The sequence below is a fragment of the Convolutriloba macropyga genome, chromosome 8 (assembly GCF_964194025.1).
Source record: "Convolutriloba macropyga chromosome 8, txConMacr16.3, whole genome shotgun sequence".
Lineage (NCBI taxonomy): Eukaryota > Metazoa > Xenacoelomorpha > Acoela > Convolutidae > Convolutriloba > Convolutriloba macropyga.
The window spans coordinates 52601783-52621882 of record NC_134475.1 but is presented as its reverse complement, the minus strand read 5'-3'; the positions used below and the strand labels follow the sequence as shown (position 1 = coordinate 52621882).

The 20100-nt window shown below is 35.6% G+C and overlaps 2 protein-coding genes across 2 annotated transcripts in view; both read right to left on the bottom strand.

Annotated features, from left to right (window-relative positions):
- Positions 1-20100, bottom strand: part of LOC142345107 (uncharacterized) — a 151586-nt gene that overhangs the window by 24334 nt on the left and 107152 nt on the right. The gene's annotated exons all lie outside the window — the stretch shown is intronic.
- On the bottom strand, positions 6593-15625 carry LOC142344303 (eukaryotic translation initiation factor 3 subunit A-like). The gene is made up of 5 exons (XM_075395890.1): positions 15568-15625; positions 15165-15498; positions 14855-15002; positions 7169-7391; positions 6593-6769 (listed from the first exon to the last, which is right to left on the bottom strand). Exons 2-5 carry the CDS (start codon positions 15193-15195, stop codon positions 6593-6595), a joined length of 579 nt encoding a protein of 192 aa, XP_075252005.1. The 5' UTR covers positions 15196-15498; positions 15568-15625.

Genomic DNA, 20100 nt, shown 5'->3' with positions numbered 1-20100 from the left:
TGGAAAACCATTCAAAACGCATCAGAAAACTCGAAAAAAAAACAGCAGACACAGAAGTCGCACGTACACAAAACCCACTTTCGAGAAACTTCGTTCGACAAAAATTAATTATCAAAATGTGGGAACAACATAATACAGCTCCCCAATAAAAATCTTTGAATTGTTAAAAACATAGCCCACAGCTTGCCAGAGTAGCAGCGAAATACATTTGCGTGTGGTATGATAGAGATATAGATACAGATCAAAATGCCGCATGAGAACAGAAAACCACTAGCGAGAAAAAAATTTGGTTCAAACAAAAAACAAGGCCTAGAATGAACTATGAATGGATTGGGAAAACCATTTAGAAGATCCGATCCAAAAAATCGAAAAAACAGTAAAAACCAAAGTGAAATTTCCGCATGTGAACAAAAAACCACTAGCGAGAAAGCGAACTTTTGTTCAAACACCGTTTTCTCACTAAGGTTTAAAATTAGAGCGAAAAAATTTAACGCAGCAAAACCACTCGCTTTTTTGCTCCACTTCCTGTTTCGGCGTGACCAAAATCATCACTTCAATTTAACTTCAAAAATTATGGGATAATGTGTGAACAGACCTTAAAAAACCAGGCCAATACAATTCTTTGAATGGTAAAAACCAAAAGAATCCCAATAATAGCCCCAACTATTGCTTCGCTGCTGTTAAAAAACTGATCACCAAATTCAAAATTGAAAAATCAAAATTCATATAAAATTGGTTTTTTAAAAATTTGAAAGTACCCATTTGAACACCTTTCAACTCAATTCTATATTACTGTTGTCTTTACCTAACAACTTTAAAAGCAGATCATCATACATTTAAAAAGATTTGCGAGAACAAACAAATAAACATACCCGGCAGATTGCCGGAAAATAGCCGCCGTTGATTCCAATAAGCATGATTGGGATTGAAAGAAAAGATATCGAAAAAAAAAAAGATTTTTGTACAAAAACATTTTTTACGTCCGATTTGTTTTGATGGCATTTTTTAGTTGAACATAATGTACTGCTGTTTCTTAGAGAGAGGCTACAGGGGCTACTATCAATACCAATAAGCATTAGAGATGGTAACTAAGATTATAGGAACGACGTTCAAATAGCGGGCATCTAAAATTGGGCTTTATGGGTTTATCCCGTTTCTAACTAAACTGATGCTCAAAACTTTAGCAGAATGAGAGAAGAGAGAAACTAGCCTAGAGAAGTCAAAAAGATATCACGCAAAATGTTGAAAAAGCGGCAAAATGAGGTAAAGCGAAACATTTTTTATTCGACGAAGTAAAAAAAAAATAGGAGCGCTATAATAGCCGGCTGAGAAGATGAGGGCGGCTATTAAACATAACCGACTAACGTCGGGCGAATTGCTCTCAAACAACCCGCGAGCGGCTGGCTTCAGTAGCTAGTCACGGTTTAGTGAGGCTAGCTTTAGATGAATTGAAGGGGCGTAAGGTGAGCGCAGCGTGGACGCACCGCAGCGGGGGTGCAGAAATAGATTGGGGGCGTGGGATCAGTTTCTAACAACTGCCCTTCACACCCTAAGTATAATCACTGTTAACCACATCACTGTTAATCACATACTTGAAGACTAAGGGGCTGAAGTGCTCTAAGAGAACATTATGCAAACTGTGCGCTACCTCTTTATCCCGTTTCCGAAGACGAAACTTAAATGGGTCAGACGCCAAAATTGGCCAAGCCAAAGATAAACAGGCCAGGCCATTTCTACTATAACTCAGTGTTAATGAGGATCAGAGATGATGACATTACGCCACATAACAGCAGAAGTGCGGCATCAAAAAAGAGAAAGAGAGAGAGATAGAGATATAAAACGTGAACCAGAAAGAGAAGGAAAGAAACCCCAACCAACAGAGAAAAAGAGATAGGAATATTTTTCATGATGGGATTCGACTCTGCAACTTCTAGTTTTCTAGCCTTGTTAGTAAACAAATCATAAAGAAAAACTGAAAAGCAAAACTAAAAACAAAAGTTTTCAACTCCGCAGTAAAAAAATTCAAAACCAATTTTGTCTCGAAAGTTTTGGAAATAATTTAGTCTCGAAAAATTTTGTAAACAATAGCAAACTTTAACAAAATATTGCTAAAATTTAAGATATTAACATCTTAAGAACCATTTCATTGTCTCAAAAGACTATCAAAAATCCCTGTTTCAAGCCTGAAACAGTTTCACTGGCTCATAAAGATACATACACTTGGAACATGATAAAAAAATTTCAATACATTTCGAACACAATAAATTTTGAATTTTATCAAAAATTATTAAAACTAGAGTCATAAAAAATATTGATCACCATTCCTTTAACTCTAGAAACTATGCAGCAGCTTATTAACAAACCTTGGAGGAGGTCCCAGTGACTCTGGTGCCCGAAAAAGTACAAAGAACATGAAAATTGCAATAACTTTTAAAAAAATTGCTTAAAATCGTAATATCAAAATTTTGAAAAACATTCCATTACACCTATCAACTATGCGGCAACATTATCAAACCCTAGAGGAAGTTCCGTGGCTCTTGAGGCTAGAAAAACGTAAAAAGACACAAAATATCGAAAACTTAAAAAAATAGCAAGTTCTATAAAAATAAAAAATTTGTGATATTGAAAAGTTAGATTTAAATCCACGACCAAAAAAAATCCTTTTAACTTATTATCAAACCCTAACGGGTTCTGACCCCTGAGGCTCAAAAACCTGAAATATGAATATAAAAGAAAACTGAAAAAATGGCAAAAATTGTCAAAAAATGCTAAAATTCGTAATGTTAAAATCTTGCAAGACATTACAATAGATCTATAACTTATAAACTAACCTATTGTCAAACCCCAGAGGAGGCTCCTTGGCTCTTGAAAAAGGAAAAACAAAAAAACGGACAAAATATAGCAAAAAAACTGAAAAACAAGTTAAAAAGTTCAAAAACTATTCCATGGTCAATAAAAATTTGTCAGTAACTTATTATCAAAATCCTTAGGAGGTTTTCTGGCCCCTGGGTCCGGAAAAACCAGAATAAGAAAAAATGTCAAAAAATTAGAAAAAATTGCACGTTTTGTCAAAAAAAAACTAAAATTCGTGATGTTCAAATGTTGAAACCATTCCATTACCACTAGAAGATATGGAGTAACCTATTATGCAAACGTGGAGGAGGTTCTTTGACACCTAGGGCTAATGTAAAACGAAAATGTCAAAACATTTTCAAAAAGCTTGAGAAAAATTGTGCAAAATAGTATAAATTTGCGTGCTTTTAGCGAGCGGTTGTTTGTCAGTAGCTAGAAACGGGGGTGCACTGAGGCCCGATGGGGGGTAACAGCTCGGGGGGGGGGGGGCAATAGTGGGGGGCGGAGGCAATAGTGGAGCTGAAAGAGCGGAGGCAAGTGCTCTTTCAGCTGTTTCAGCTCAAACTGTTTTGGAGACATATACTTATGATGTGAAGGGCGGTTCTTAGAGGTTGACGACCCCTCCACTGTTGACTCCCCAGTCAACAGTGGAGGGGTCGTCAACCTCTAAGAACCGCCCTTCACATCATAAGTACATGTCTCCAAAACAGTTTGAGCTGAAACAGCTGAAAGAGCACTTAATGCCCACTGGGCGCTACCTGTTTATCCTGTTTTTGAGGACGAAAAGTCAAAAGCGTCAGACGAGAAATCGGTTAAGCGAAAAATCGCATAAAAAAGACCGACAGGACAAATATAATTGCTACAAATTTCGTTTGAGAGCAATTAAAAATTGTTGCTTCAAAGTAAGCAGACATTTAACAGACTAGGTTTACCCCAGAAAAGTAACAAAATATTAAAATCTACGAAAATGTGCGATCATATCTAAAAAAAACATAGCCAGAAGAATTCTGGAACCGACTCGAAGTCAGATATTCCGAAAGAATTGGCTTTTCGAATAGCTAAAATCTTGCAGAACGCCTCAATGCAGAAAACAACAGTCTGAAGTCAAAGAACAAAATTTGCCAAAAAACTTAACATAAAAAATAGGAAAAATCAGTTTATTTCGCATGTAGTACAAGTACAAATACAAAAAAAACCGTTGTTTCATGCAATGAAAACAAGTTCTCCAACCAAAAATATCAGCCAGGCATCAAACACATCTCTAATCTTGAAAACATTGAGTAAAAAAATATAAAATTGCATAGAAAGAAAACTTAAGAGCAAACGAAACTTGCATCCTTCGTAGTAAAAGTAGCAAAAATAGCCTACATGCATGAGGCTTATTTCAATTACCAAATAAATTCAACAAAACGATACAATGAGCTAAAAATAAAATACAAAAAATCAGCAAAAAAGTTGAAAAAGATGACTTTTCAATACTGAACGCCAGAAATTATTCAATTAAAAGTGAAAAGTAAATGAGGCTCCCAAAAGATATTCTATTAATCAAATCCAAAAAACAATGAAAAACTGATGAAAAGTAGACAAAAAATACCAACATTGGGCAAGCATGTGTACAATTCTATAAAACAAAAAACCTCGCGTTATAAAGAGGCATTCAATGATCAAAGGGAAAATGCCATATGAACTGAGTTCTGAAAAAAAATCCGCTTTAAGATCCAAAATTGAACCAATTAATTTAAAAAAGAACAAAAACTAATTAAACTGGGAAATATGTGCTCCTTTAAAAATTGAAACGCATTATTTTTCAGAAGTTCACATATTAATAGAGCTTCTAAAAAATGTTTTTTACAAAAAAGACAACTTATAACCGAAAAAACTGCGCCAATTGGACAAAAAACCGCTAAAAAGGTTGTCTATAAGGCATTCTGTCAAAAAACAATGTTCAAAGTCGAAAAGTCATTCAATGACGGCAACGCACGATCAAAAAACTTCTCTCGCTCCGAAAAAAAGTTCACGCGGCATCTAGTGAGCTTTTATAGTAATTAACTACCAAAGCTTTATTATTAATTAACTACAAAATACAAAAAACTAAGAAACTTCGACAAACACCGCGAAAATTGGATTGGTTTGCATACAATTTTATATTTACTGAGCTCTCAAGAGAGAGCTCAGTAAATATAATACAATTTTTTACTTACTGAGCTCTCAAGAAAAAGTCCGCTCGAAGCTCCGAAAAGGCAAAATGAATGGAAAAAAGCCAAAAATTGACAAAAAACTGAAGATGTGACAATTTTGCTCTCGAAAAGCGCCATTACGTGCGCAAAAACACTGTGGTCTCAATTTCAGATGGTTACATATGCAGCACCAATGAAAACATATGTCTTCAAAAAAACAATTTACAATAAAAAAATATTGGCCAAATGGACGAAAAAAAGATAAACCGACGAATGGAAGCATTTCTCTTGGACAGGCGAGGCAATTTAATTCAGGGGCTGTAGACAAGATAAATTTTTCTTTAAGGGTGCAAAAACAGTTTACCACGCCAGGATTCGAACCATTGACCTCCCGCTCACAAGCACTGCCCACTCGGCTATCAGGCCCTTGTTCTTGCTGTTAGAATCAATTTTATTTGAGCCAAAAAGTCAGAGAAGTGAGAAATAAAAGAATATTCTAGAAGAAAAGCGCAAAATGGTCAAGCAAAAAAATTTGCATAAAAGACCAACACGTTTACAATAATTGCTACGAACTTCGTTCAAGAGCAATTAAACGGCTAAAAACACATTTATAAACGCCATTCTCTCAAAACCAAATTTCAAATTCAAAACTCATTCACTCAACGCAGCGCATGATCAAATAACTTCTCTCGCTCAGAGAAAATTAGTTCGCATGGCAATTTAAATCACTATCGTTCAATATAATCACTAATCTAACCTGACCTAAAACATAGCCGGCAGATTGCCGGAAAATAGCCGAAATAGACGTTTGTGGCCTACCATGAATTGAAAGAAATAGATTAACAGATCGACCACCAGCTTCTTAATAGACCACTTGACTTTTTGGGTCAGATTCGGACTCTCATTTTTATGAGACACATTTGCTCTGCAAGGAAAAAGCCCTAATGTAGCTTTTTCAAAATTAACATTTGATATTAAAACTCGAGATTCTATTACTCAGGAATTAGGGCATATAAGTTTGGCACTACTTAGATGCACACTATTGACCTTTTATTAGTAAATTTTGAGTGAGGTAAGTCATGCAATTGACCTAAAAGCAGAAATGAGTCACGAACACAAATTTTAACTGCAAAGCAGTACAAGTCACTGAAGTCATTGAAAAAGTCAATTCCAAGAAGCCAGCGTAAGGCGAAACAAAAATCTGTTGGACGATTTTAAAAAATTAGGAGCGCAATAATAGTCGCCTGGAATTGCTGACGCGGCTATTAAAAAGAAACATTAAAAAATAACTAAGAAACTAATAGCCTAATGAAACTAGACATATAGAAAAAACCTTAAGAACACCAATACTCTTCGAGCGTCCCAATACAATTCAAATTCTTTGAATTGTAAGAAAACCCAAGAGCACCGCAAGATAACTCCGCTCAGCTCACAGCTTCACAGCTATGAAACTCACCGGAGTGTCACAATAGCTACGTTTGGCCGACAACTATATACAGTTTTAGATTTCATATTTCCAAATTATAGTAAAAAATCTCTCCATGCAAAAAGCGTGAAAACAGTCAGTCTTCAATACGCAAGCTTGACAAAGTACTTACAAGCCAGAGGTCCATAGAAATGGCCGTTTCCAGCTGAAGGAGTCGTGTCTTGGTGTGGTAGTCGAGGGTCTCCTCACTGGTCAGGTCGATAGTCACTGCCACTCCCTGGTACTTCTGCACTTGGGCCAAGTGGTATCTCAGCTGAAACAACATTCAACGTTTCACACACTTGGCGACCAGCCCGAAATAAAAAAAACTTTAAAACGTTAAAAAATAATACCTTAACAACCAGAAAAGTAACACCCCACTTGGAAAATCATCAAGTAGGCACAGTACCTACCTGACTTATTGATAAAAAGTTAATTTTTTCTCTTGCATGCAATCTAAGCTGCATTGATCGCGGCAAAAGCCTTTAACTGTCCCAAAAAGGCTGATACTGGTTCTAAAAGAACGATATTTACGATAATTCTGTAAGGATACGAATCCAAGGGCGATTAACCATAATAGTGATGAATCGGTCAAAAATAATATATGGATTTAAGAGTTTAATCCATATTTAAGTACGGTCAATAGCGTACCGGTCTACATAATATAACTTACATTGTCACAGAGCCTTCTGAACTCGGTTTTCCTGTCATACTCTTGGCAAAACTGGAATGCTTCCCTGGCAATGTCATGGTAGAGCCTTTCCAGTTTGTTGTGGTTCTTGAATACTTCCATGCAGTGCCGGTAGGACTCCCAAAGGAATCGCAGCCATGGCATTAAGTACGTACGATTGGTTCGATCTTGTGTGTCCTCACTCGAAACAGCGCTCATCAAAACGCTAAAACAGATCGCTAATCTACTGATTTGTTAGGTACCTTCATTTCATTGATGCTAAACAATATCCGATCTAAACCACTTGTCTCCTATCTTAAATAAGTCAACACTCTACAAGATTAAACTGGTGAATTCTTTCTTATTCTTAAAATTTAATATGCAAAATTTTCAAGTTTTCTCAGCGTACCATGACATAAAACAAAACTATACAGTAGAAAGATCGAGGAAATTTTTGGTAGACAATCACTCAGCATTTAACTGCCTATTGCCTTTTTCCCGTGGCTCTAAAAAAAGTTCTCTTCTATTCAATTCTGTGTCAACTATCAAACTTCTCTGAAATTATTTTCCTAGAGATTAATGAACTTTTTTAACAAAAAAAACGTTGTCCTAATTATGTTAGCTGGTAAAATTATCCATTATTGCACAGTTTAGTGACAAAATAACTCACATTAAAAACACGTGGGTGGCTTTTATTTTACAAAGAAAAGCCAAAAAAGCCACCAGCTTAAACAAATTTCAAAATCGATTTTCAACACAAAATTTTGTCTCAGCGTCTTAACACCCAGCAAATGAAAAGACAATGGAAACTTTTCGAACAAATCAAGAAATCAAAGGAAAGTTGTCAAAATCAGTCAATTTATTCAAACTTTAAAGAATTGTTTTAATTAATATTGATAGCGAATATTCAAAGATGAGGCAATATGCGTTAGAAAACATCAGAGAGAAAAATGAACGCCACTCAATCAATTCTGATTGGACATCGAAAAAACACAGGTGGCACAACGCAAGAAAATAGCTGCAATAGCTTCATTGACCTGCGTCCCAAAATATCTATGAAAAAAACTAAATACCTGGAAAAACACTGCAATTGGTTTACACTTATTTACTGTAAAGCTTATGTAAAAGTTCAAAAAATAACCGACTAACGTCGGGCGAATTGCTCTCAAGCGACCGACGAGCGGTTGGCCTCGTCAGTAGCTGGCCACGGTTTAGTGAGGCTAGCTTTAGCTTGATTCGACTCTGCAACTTTTAGTTTTCTAACATAGTTAGTAAAAAAAATCAAACAAAAAACTGATATTTTAGACTTGCAAAATATTGCAAAATTTAAAAGAAAACTTTCCAGATTTCGCAGTGAAAAAGATGTTAGAAATCAATTTTTGTCTCTGGAGTTCTGTCAAGTAAATCTTCTGCAAGACTTGAAAAGTATCATTGGCCAGTAATGATCGTTAAACTCAGAAAAGGACAAAAATACTCAAAACAATCGCAAATTTTAACAAAATCTTGCAAAAATTCAAGATATTAAAACTTTCAGAAGCATTTCATTGTCTCAAAAGACAAACCAGTAATCCCATTTCAATCTTCAAATAGTTTCACTAGCTCATAAAGATCCATAAACTTGGAACAATAATTTTCGGAAATTTGAAAAGGTCTATTTTTTGTCAAAAAATTGCTAAAGCTGGAATTATTAAAATATTGATAACCATTCCATTAAATCTGAAAAAAAAAAACATGCAAAATCTAATTACAAACCTTTAACAAACTGCTTAAATTCGTGATATTAAAACCATGAAAAACATTCCATTACATCAAGAACCTATGCAGTAACCTATTATCAAATCCTAAAGGAGGTTATGTGGCTCTGGAGGGTATAGAAACCCAAAATAAAGACAAAAATTATCAAAAAAAAATAAATGCAAGTTGTATCAAAAAATTGCTAACACTTGTGATATTTAAAAGTTGAACACTATTCCATGGCGAATGAAAATTTTTCAGCAACTTATCATTAAACCCTTAAGTAGGCTTTCTGGCCCCTGCGTCTGGAAAGACGTGAATAATGAAAAAAGTCAAACAAAATTCAAAAAAATTGCACGTTTTGCCAAAAAATGCTAAAACTCGTGATGTTAAAATGTTAAACCATTCCGCTGCCACTAGAAACTATGCAAAAACCGATTATCAAACCGTAGAAGAGGTTCCTTGACACCTAGTGCTGATAAAACTCGAAAAATGACAAAATTTTCAAAAAACTTGAAAAAAATTGTGAAAATTAGTATAAATTTGCGTGTTTTTAGCGAGCGGTTGTTCGTCAGTAGCTAGCTAGAGGGAAGGAGTGTGCACCGGGGTAATGATGGGGGTGGGGTGGGGCAACAGTGAGGTGGGGAGCATCAGCTTTGTGGGGGGTGAGGGCAACAGTGGGGGGGGGGGGGGGGTCAACAGTGGAGGTGTCTTCAACCTCTAAGAACCGCGTTTCACAATTCAAGCATAAGTTTCCAAAAACAGTTTGAGCTGAAAAGCTCTCAGATCAACTAATGCCCGCTGGGCGCTACCTGGTTATCTTGTTTTTGGGGACGAAAAGTTAGTTGGATCAGATGAAAAATCGGTCCAGCGAAAAATCGCATGAAAAAGACCGACAGGACTACTACAAACTTCGTTTGAGAGCAATTAATTACTTCAAGTAAAGAATCCCGATTTAACTTTAAGTCAACTTATTATTCTGAACCACTTAATGGGGGAGGAACTATATGCTCAAATGGGTTTTCTTTGTTCAGTCAAATTTAGCCAATCGATATATTCTCCGTATAGAGGGTTGTGAGTGGTATCAATAAAATCCCATCGAGAGTAGAAAATATAATTCAAAAGATTTTTTAATTTAATTTTTTCACCGAGCTTTCTAGGTCAATGTTTCCTTTTCACTTTTTCAGTATTACTACGCAATTTTTTGGCAATTTTGCTGGAATATATAAAATTGTTAAAGATGGTGTTCCTGATTTCTCTCTAATAAAAGAAAAGAGTTGTTGAACTGTTTGATCCAATTTTTTGGCTAAAATATTTGATATTTTAAATATCAGCTTTTTCTTCATCAAAAAGGGCAGAAAAAAATTTTTAATCAACTATGTTCAAATTTGCCGGATTAACACATCTTAAAATTGCTGACGCAAACTTTGTTAACTCTAAAGGGGGCTAGTCTCACTGCGTTTTCACTGGGTGTTCTTGGATTAAAAACTATGTCGGTTTATTGCGAATTTTACTCGATAATTATTCAAATGCATTTATTGTTGATAAATTTACGTATTCCCAATGAACGGATAGCAACAGAAAGGCTACTTTTGGTCTAATCGTTGTTTTTACAGTCCAAAACAGTTATCAGTCGCTGTCTTTTTTAAAAACACTTTAGCATTTTCCGACTTTGTTATGTTAACTACAGAACAAGACAATTCGAATAAAGGCGTACAGGCAAACCAATGACGGGTCCAATATGCTTCCCAAGGATATTCAAGGAAACATATCTAAATTTGAGTCGAAAGCAAATGGTTGTTCAAAAATTGTTAAAAACGGATCATTAAGCTTTGCCAATTTTTTCTTTTAATTGTAGCTTGTAGCTTACGGTCAATTTGAAGCTTACAGTCAGCAAAGTTCATATCGTCTTTATTGGGTTAAAATTGAATTTTAATTTCGGTTTATGTTTAAAGTAATGGCTTTCCAACTTTGATACTACGAGTTATCACAAAACTTTTGGTCAAATTACCATCCTTGAGCTTGTATTTCCTGTCTTCTCACACTATTGACAGATCATATACCACAATATTGGCGTACGAAAAGAAAACACGATTGCTCTTTCATCGAAAGCACGAACGTTTTTTCAGTGAATAGATTTGTTTTAATGGTCTTCGACACCGTCTTCTAGCAGATTTTTTCAATTTGTCATTATTTGTCGTTTTTTATGGTCGTATGAAAAAAATCTGGATAATTGTAGGTCTTAGCGGCTTCCTATTGATCAAAAATAAAGGAACCTACTCACTGATTTCAGCTTATAGCGAAAGTTTTTCATGACATTGAAATCAGATGCTTTAAAATAAAGACGTATTCTTTGACGTTTCAGTTCCTCTTACTTGTTAATTAGTCTCATTAATTGCAGGTCGAATTTCACATTATTGGGGAAAGAAACGAAATAATTGAACATATCTAACATTTTCGGTGCATTGCTTATTGTTTAACGGCTTCGACAACGGTTTTTCGCAAGCTTTTTTGCCTATATTTGTCGTTTTTTGCAAACGTATGACAGGTTATGAACATTTTTCGCGCAACGAAATGGATTCTGCCAACAATCAGTGACTACAAAGAGCGCTTAGTCTATCTGGAGGTGCCCCCAATTCCACTTTACCTTCAAATGCTGGACGTTCTCACACTGACTAAGATATGCAATGGAGCATACGATCTCTGTTGGGAGGACTTCATATCTCTGAAGGACGGACCCAGACGAGAAAATAGAAAAATTCCGAGCTGCAGAAAACCACGATTTGACTCATCCCACAACAAATTTTTTGCTCGCACAACTCGACTATTATCATTTCTTCCATCTATTGACATTACAAGACCTATTGGGCTGAAACCATCGTTACTTCGAATATTCTGGCAATACTTCACTGAAAACTTTAGCGAAAACAACCTTTGTTCATGGAGAATTGCTTGCAGATGCCAAAACTTTATTGGCTAAAAACTCAACTTTTAGTTCGGGACGAGATTCCCCTCAACGTGTTGTAAATTCAAATTATTATTATTATTATTATTGTTGACAGATCTCATGACAGGACTTGATTGGAAAAAAAATCAACTTATTGATTTCAATTGATAGCTAATTCTAAACATTACTTCGAAATTAATTGATTTCGTACTAGACAAATGCATTTGTAAATTTGCCTATTTTCTGTCTACTTGTTTCTCAGAGGTCACATATCACATTAGTGGTGTTCAAAGAAGGCGCAATTGTTTGAATCTTTTAGAATTGATTATTGATTGAAATACTTCGACACCGGTTAATTGCAATTTTTCATTTTTGTTTGTATTTGCCGTCCTTTTTGAAGACATATGACATATTTTGAACGAAAAGATTTTCATGGTTTTGTTGGAAGGAAAAAAAGAACCTCTGAACATTTCACTAATAGCTAATGTTTTTATGACTTTGAAATTATTTGTTAAAAAAACAAATGTTTTTATAACTTTGCTTTTTGTTCTTTTTTCACGTGTCTCAAAATTCAGATTATTCATTGTCTTCCCGTGGAGGTATGAAAAAATATAAACCCATTTCAAGATTTCAGTTGATCTCTTATAGTTTTCATTATTTGAAACTATTTGTTTTATATCCATAAATATAAAAGTAATTTTAAACTTTACTGTTTTTGATCATTTTGACTACCTGTTACCGAGTCTCATTAGGTACTTGCCCCAAAAAAATTTTTTCCGTTAAGGTTTAAACTGAAGCTACTTTAACTTTATCATTAAGTAATTTCTTTTTCAAAAAAATAGACATTCAATTTTGGATCTAAATAATGTTTGTTGTTATATGATTTTGTTGTCTTGTCTCAGTCTTAACAATGGCAGTTCGCATCGGCCCTCTAGCGTGGTATTATTTACCTTACTAAGTTATTTGAGTTGGAATCAAATTTCTTATTCCTATTCTAATTATTTTTGAAAATTTGGATTTTTAAATTTTTTTATCTCATTCGGCAGACAATTAAGCCAAAAATGTGGATGAGCTCGGTCGGAACATAGTGCGCAGCACACTACCAAGCCTCCTTGTTAAAGTGAGCAAAAATTAATTTGAGAGATAAGTCAGTTTGAGAGAGGTAAAAAGAGTTTGGCCAAAAAATAGAAGCAAATAAGAACCCCCGTCAACAAAAAAGAGATGATCTCACAAACGCAGTGCCAAAAAATGGCATAACAAATAACTGACTTAAAGATAGTGTAACGTCACTTGTAGTAACAAAAACTGACAACGATATTTCAGACATAACCCACTAAGGTCGGGCGAATTGCTCTCAAACGACTGGCGAATGGTATGATCTGTCAGTAGCTGCTGCGGTTTAGGGAGGCAAGCTTTAACTTAATTGAAGGGGACCTCAAGGGTGTGAACTGTGGGGGGTGAATCTCTCAGTTCACACCATGAATTTATATCTTTAAAACAGTTTCGTTGAACCGCATACTTAAAGCGTAAAGCTCTAAGAGAACTTAATGCCCTCCGGGCGTTACCTGTTTATCCCATCTTTAAGAACGAACAGTCAAAAGGGCTAAACAAAAAATTGGTCAAACGAAAAATCGCAACAAAACAGCACGCAAGACTTCAGAGCAATTAAAAACCTACAGAAGTGTAATGATAGCTCCAATCGGCAATCACAGCTTTTAATTGGAAAAAAGCCGAGAACGGTCAAAAAAATCAAGTTGAAATTTAGTTTTAAAAAAACCTCGTCAAAACCAAATTTGGGGGAAAAAATCAATCCTAAGCTTTCGCATGACCAACGTTGATGGGTTGGTTATGCATCGCTCAACGGCAAAAAAACCCTGAAAGAAGCACTTGAATTCAATTTGAAGTATAAAAACAATGCGTTATTTAAATTGAAAGTATGTTTAAAAGAAAAAAAATTTTTTGAACTGATAAAAATCAAAAGACAGTGGATGAAGTTAGTGATGATATATTACATAAAGCGGAAGTTCTTCCAAGCTCAGCCATAAAAAGTTGTGGAGGCCAATCTTTCGACTATACTATAAAAAAAATTCTGTACAACAATTTTCAAAGAAACTTTAGTCTCCCTAAATTTTCTGATTGCACCTGGTAAGGAGTTCCACTTCATGAAAATTTTGTAACAAACTTTTCCGTCTACCAGTGAAGAAAAAGCTACTGTAGTCAAGATGAGAAAGAACAATGGCATCTAATAAAGCTGTTACAGATTTTGTAGGGTGCTCATTCCTAATTGTTTTGATACCTACGGCCATCTTTAGTTTTTTCGCTTGCCTTTAAAAGTACCTCATATTAGGTTTGCAAAAACAAACTAAATCGGATTTGGTATCATTTAACATTAACTCATGTGACTTGAAAAATGAATTTGCTTTGACGAGAATTTGGTCTAGATAAATCTGAAGTTTCACTTGGATTGTTTGCCGAGAATAACAAACAACATATTGGACTCAAGTGCCGTTTCCATCAATTGTATGCATCCAATCATTGACATAGATATTAAATAGGAGTGGATCAAGCACTGTGACTTGTGAGACGCCACTTTTTACCACACTTTATTTGAGTAACATTGCATTTAGTGGGAAAACAATTGAACAAGGCTTTTGTAGTAGTTTTTGATATATTGAATGAAAAGCTTTTGAGAGATCTGATTGCAGCGTGAACTATCTCCTTGGAATCAATTACCTTCCTGACAAATTCTATTGAGTATATCAAAGTGTCATGATCTAAAACCAAATTGCAGTGGGTTCAGAATTTGTTCTCTCGATGTGCAGATATTTGAGCCATGTAAATGTTCTTTCAAATATTAAAAAAAAAACCATTTGTTACAGATATGGGCCGATAGTTTGTGACCTCCTGCAAATTATTTAGTTCATTAATCCTTCAGGTCATTTCAATGACACAAAGCCGTTTAATCGAAATATCAAAAAATACATGCAGTTTTCAGGGGCAAAACTTACGATTCAGGAGAATTAATACTGTCCAAATCATCAATGTCCAAAACGGTCTGGTGTGATTTCTCTTTTGCTTTTTCCGTGAATTCCTTAGCCATTTTCAAATAATCTCTCACAACATCGATGTGCAGATATTTGAGCCATGTAAATGTTCCTTCAAATATTAAAAAAAAACCATTTGTTACAGATATGGGCCGATAGTTTGTGACCTCCTGCAAATTATTTAGTTCATTAATCCTTCAGGTCATTTCAATGACACAAAGCCGTTTAATCGAAATATCAAAAAATACATGCAGTTTTCAGGGGCAAAACTTACGATTCAGGAGAATTAATACTGTCCAAATCATCAATGTCCAAAACGGTCTGGTGTGATTTCTCTTTTGCTTTTTCCGTGAATTCCTTAGCCATTTTCAAATAATCTCTCACAACATCCTCAAGTGATTTTATGTTTACACTTTGACAGAGTGCCTTGTACTGATACAACCCCTCTTTCGCCAGCTGCGATTTTTTCAAGCGCACACAAGCCTGAAGGTACAGCTGCATGATTGGTTCATGAATATCCTTTTGCCAAACGCGTGATACACGTTTTCCTTTGACAACTTCTGTGAGTAGTTCCAATGCTTCTTCATAGTTTTCAATCGCGAACAGCTCTGCAAAGAACTCAATTGTTATAGAAACTTCACGCAATCAATTTTAAATGTTTCTATTAATATTCTAACCTTGAGCCCTTTTAAGGGCATTTTGAGGTTTCGTATGGTTTTTGTACATGACCACACTGAAACAGAGAAAAAGATTCACAGACTTAAGAGGACAGTGATGCAGCAAATGGGCGGTTTTTTATGAAGGCCAAAACTAAGCCATTAAAAATTAATTGGAATCGTTTTAGAGTCCACACTTTTAATCAAAAGACATTGCAAATGGCTCTTTGTCAAGGTGATATTAAGCCACACGCAGGGTAGTTCGTTCGAACAAATGGAAGCACCTTTTTTTGAACATGTAAATTATTCTGATTATAACCCGCAGATTAAATATCCACATGTTGTCAAATATTAAATACATTAATCACAGTATCAGAATTATTATTATAATAATAATACTGTGGCTGTTCGTTCTCAGAAGTAAAAATACGATTTGAACATTCCTATTTGTCTGTTAACTCGTATTTTTTGTGCTGACCGAGCAAAAACATTTCGGATCTATTTAATTTCAACCCCCCCCCCCCCGTGTTTTTATGCCCCCCAGTTACAAATTATATGTTGTTATACAGCACGTTACTATGTAAAAAATTAGCACGTGCGCTTGGGGGCGTAAAAAATATAAGTATAAGCCCACTAAGCTGGGTGGGCCAAAACAGAATAGATCCAACATTTCTAAAAACAAGTTTTACTGTTTAAGTTTTTACCAAGAGGTCAATTTGTTCCATTTTTGAAAGCTTTCAGGATCAAAGATTTGTTAAACTCCCCTTCGTTTTCTTTTTTATAATAATTTGCTTTTTCTCTTGTTCTCTCCAGCTTTTAGACGACTAGAAAACATTTTTAAATTTTCGCATGTTCTCGAGTGTCATCTGTTCGATGTTTCGTTAATCTAACTTTCGAAATAAACAATTCGGAAAACCCCCACAAGAAGGATACTTAAGGTTAGGGCAAAATTCAGAAACATAACCGATTAACGTTTGTTTCTAACTGACTAACCGACTAATTTCTCTCAAACGACCGGCGAGCGCTTGGCTTCGTCAGTAGCTAGATACGGTTCAGTGAGGCGAGCTTTAGCTTAATTGAAGGGAAGTGAGGCAAGCGCAGCGGGCGGCAGGTGCACCGGGGCGCTGATGGGGGAGGAGGCAACAGTGGGTGGGGAGAGGGGGCTACAGTAGGAGGGGGTCTCTGCCTGTACGGGGCCCTTACGGCCTGAACGATCCCGTTTTTGACCGCGAAAACTCAAATCGGAGAGAGAGAGAGAGCGAATTTAATTATCCTAGAAATACAAAAATATTGATAGAAAATAGGAAAGTTGGGTCTTTCCCATTATAGCCCCCCATGAAAACATAGCCCCCCCCCCATTATGGTATATTTACCATGATTGGGGGGGGGGGAGCTATAGGTTATCTGACCACTAAGCTGGGGGGGGGGGCTATAATGGGAAAGACCCGGAAAGTTTTAAAGAAATTTTAATTGATAAATTAGTTTCTTCTGCCTCATTTAATTTGTCAATAGGTTAAAAACTGAGCCTACGAAAAGGCCAACAGTGTAATTTCTCAAAAGTTTTCCGTGTTCTAGCCATTTAAATGGAATGATTAATACAGATTTATTTAGATCGTGAATATTATATCTGCAATCTCGCTTAACCACAATAAAAATAGCCATACTCAAGCAGGAAGCTATTTTTGGGAGAGAGACATCAGTTCCCGCATTCTTATTTAACAAACATGAAACATTGGCTCAAATAAGCCATAAATGTAAAAGAAGCCATAAGTGTCGTCTGAGCAAGAAGAACGCCTGGGCGGTTTTTTGCACGATCTGATAAACAACACAATCTCAATTCACCATTCAAATCACTACCGACCCAGCAGCGTGCCAGAGTTGATAGCGCGTCAGTGCTGTTGTTTACTGTCGACAGAATGGCACAAACAACATTCTTCAGGAGCTGCCAAAGTCTAAAATACTGGTGCTCAGCGTACAGGATTATGTTTCAAAAGGAAAAAGGGAAACAGTCCGAAAACATTTGTGAGTTGCTCCAGAAAAAGGCCCTGCAGACAGTGCTACGCCACCAATCCTATATAAGATGGCTGCTCAAGAACTGGAAGGGCAGTAAACTCGGCAGAAAACACAGGAAAGCTGGAGCTAAGGCAGAGCAGTTGCAGCAGACACAAGCCAAAGAGGAGCTCATTAACAATCGAGTTTGATGGACCCTGTTTTTGAATTTTTTAAGAGAAAGTGGTTGCTGCCAAAGAACTGTCTCAGTTTTAGTTTTAAAAGCTAACAACTAAAAATTTCAGTTTAATTATTTGAGAACCCGGAGTTTTTAAAACAAAATATTTACTATGAAATCCCTCCGGCTTTTTCGAAGTTTTCCGCTTGTAAAAATGAATTTTTTGCTGACCTTGCGGTCAAGAAATCAGTCCACAATGTTTGAAAATGATCCAAATGGGAAACTTGATAAGCTGTCAGAGAGACGGGACACTCCACTGCGGAACGGCTCAGATAGTTTTTTTTGTAACAATGGATGCTCGTGGTTTTCCAAAGATTGTAATTGGTGTCCTATTGTTTGAACCCAAACAACTTGTGAGACAATTTCAATGACGTATACTTCCTCGCAGACGTTCACAAACCCTTACGTGAAGTGAGCGAGAACAACACTGTGGCTAAGATTTGTGAAATTAAAGCCTCCGCAAAATTCCATTCTAAAATGTGCACAAAAAAAGAAAAAAAATGTACAGGTTATTTAAAGGCCAGATATGCCTGCAGTACTGCTTGAAAAAAACTCTGGATTATGATTAATGAAGAATCCAAATGAAAAAACCTTAATGATCTGCTAATCACTGATTGCTTCAAAAAACTTGACTGAGAAAAAGATGAAACTTTGAAGAAAACAGAAAATCAGTTAAATAACGACATGCCACAATTGATGAAACATCAATTAGGATAAATCAGCTACAAAATTTTCCAGAGATCAAGACCAACTGGTTCAGGACTATTCAGGTAATTTGCAGCAAAGGTACACACAAAAATACATTTCTCCAACATTCTCTTTCGATATATGGTATCAATGAAAAAATTTGTACAAATTTTTGGTACCGATTTTTAAAACACATGATGCTAGAAAAGTTTTGTAGTCCTTTTTTAAAAGCAATAATAAGAAAATTGTATCCGTTGAGGTAAGAGGTATTTTTATCAATCAGCCGGATAGAGGTGTTACATGAATTGCACTAAAACATTTAATGAAATCCCCCGCTTCCAGGTGTCAAAACTTCCGCAATTAAAATTGTATTAATTTGTACAGTTGTAAGTCTTCATATAAGAAGCAATAGAATTTTGTATGTGTAATCAGATAGTCGAGCTATGAATGCATCACTCGCTGTAATACCAGCAAACGTGTGCAATAATTTTTTTGAGGCATCAGTGTAGAAACCGGAGCTCAATAAAAATCTCTCTAAAATGGCATCTGCACAGACTGAAATCTAAAATTTGTTTTCCCAGCCAAAGAACAGCAACAAAATGAGAGTTAAGCGAAAACGGGTTTTTTGAAACAAGCTAAAAAAAGAAAATGCGAATATGCTAGAATGCTAGAAATTGATTGAATTCGCACATAACGAAGCAATCAGCACACACCAGAAGACGATGAGGGGAAAAGTGGATGATACTATTTGCAACGACAAGACAACTAATGATTAAAAGGAAGAGGAATCAAAATTTTTATATTCGATTAGCAGAAACTTCCAATTTACCTTAGAGAAAACAACAACAACAAGGAAAATTTGGGGTTTCTTGTCATCAAATTAATCGTGAGTAACAATAATAAAATTATCTACCATTGATATCAAGCAACAACTGACACGGGAATAATTTTTTTGCGGCCTTTCAGAGCTTCAACGTAAGAAAAACGAAGCCCAAGGGACAATACAGAGGGTTTTTAGCGCAACGACTAGTTGTTTGGCCTTCAATCAGGCTCTTAAAAAAAGACCTGTACGATCAAAAATCAGTATCCACGTATATAGTCTTCAGTAATTGTGGACAAAATGGGAAACTTGATAAGCTGTCAGAGAGACAGGACACGGCACTGTGGAGCAACTCAGATAGTTTTGTTGTAGCAATGGATGCTTGCGACCTTCCAAATATTGAAATTGCACAGGCCACATTATTTAAAAGTAAAATTAGGTTGATTTGAATGACTAGCTTTAAAACAATTTGTACACATAGACAACAACAATCGTGAGACAGTTTCAATTCAGCTTCAAATAAAAAACTTGGTTCTAAATTAATATGGTGTTAATGGATAACAATTGTGTCGTATTATCGTTTAATGTGAGTTGATTCTTTTTTCAGTATTTGTCTTCTTCTAAGTTCTTAATGAATTGTGTTCATTACTTTCATGTTTGCTTTAAAGTTTTCCAGAAAACTGTTGACATTTAACAGAAAAAAAATCAATTTTTTTTAAATGATCGATAGAGTAAAAGTGTTTCAAAGACTTTTGAAATCATTGATGTGATGTAAGGAGAATGGTGAAACTGAAAAACCTCCTTTTGCAAATTGGCATGA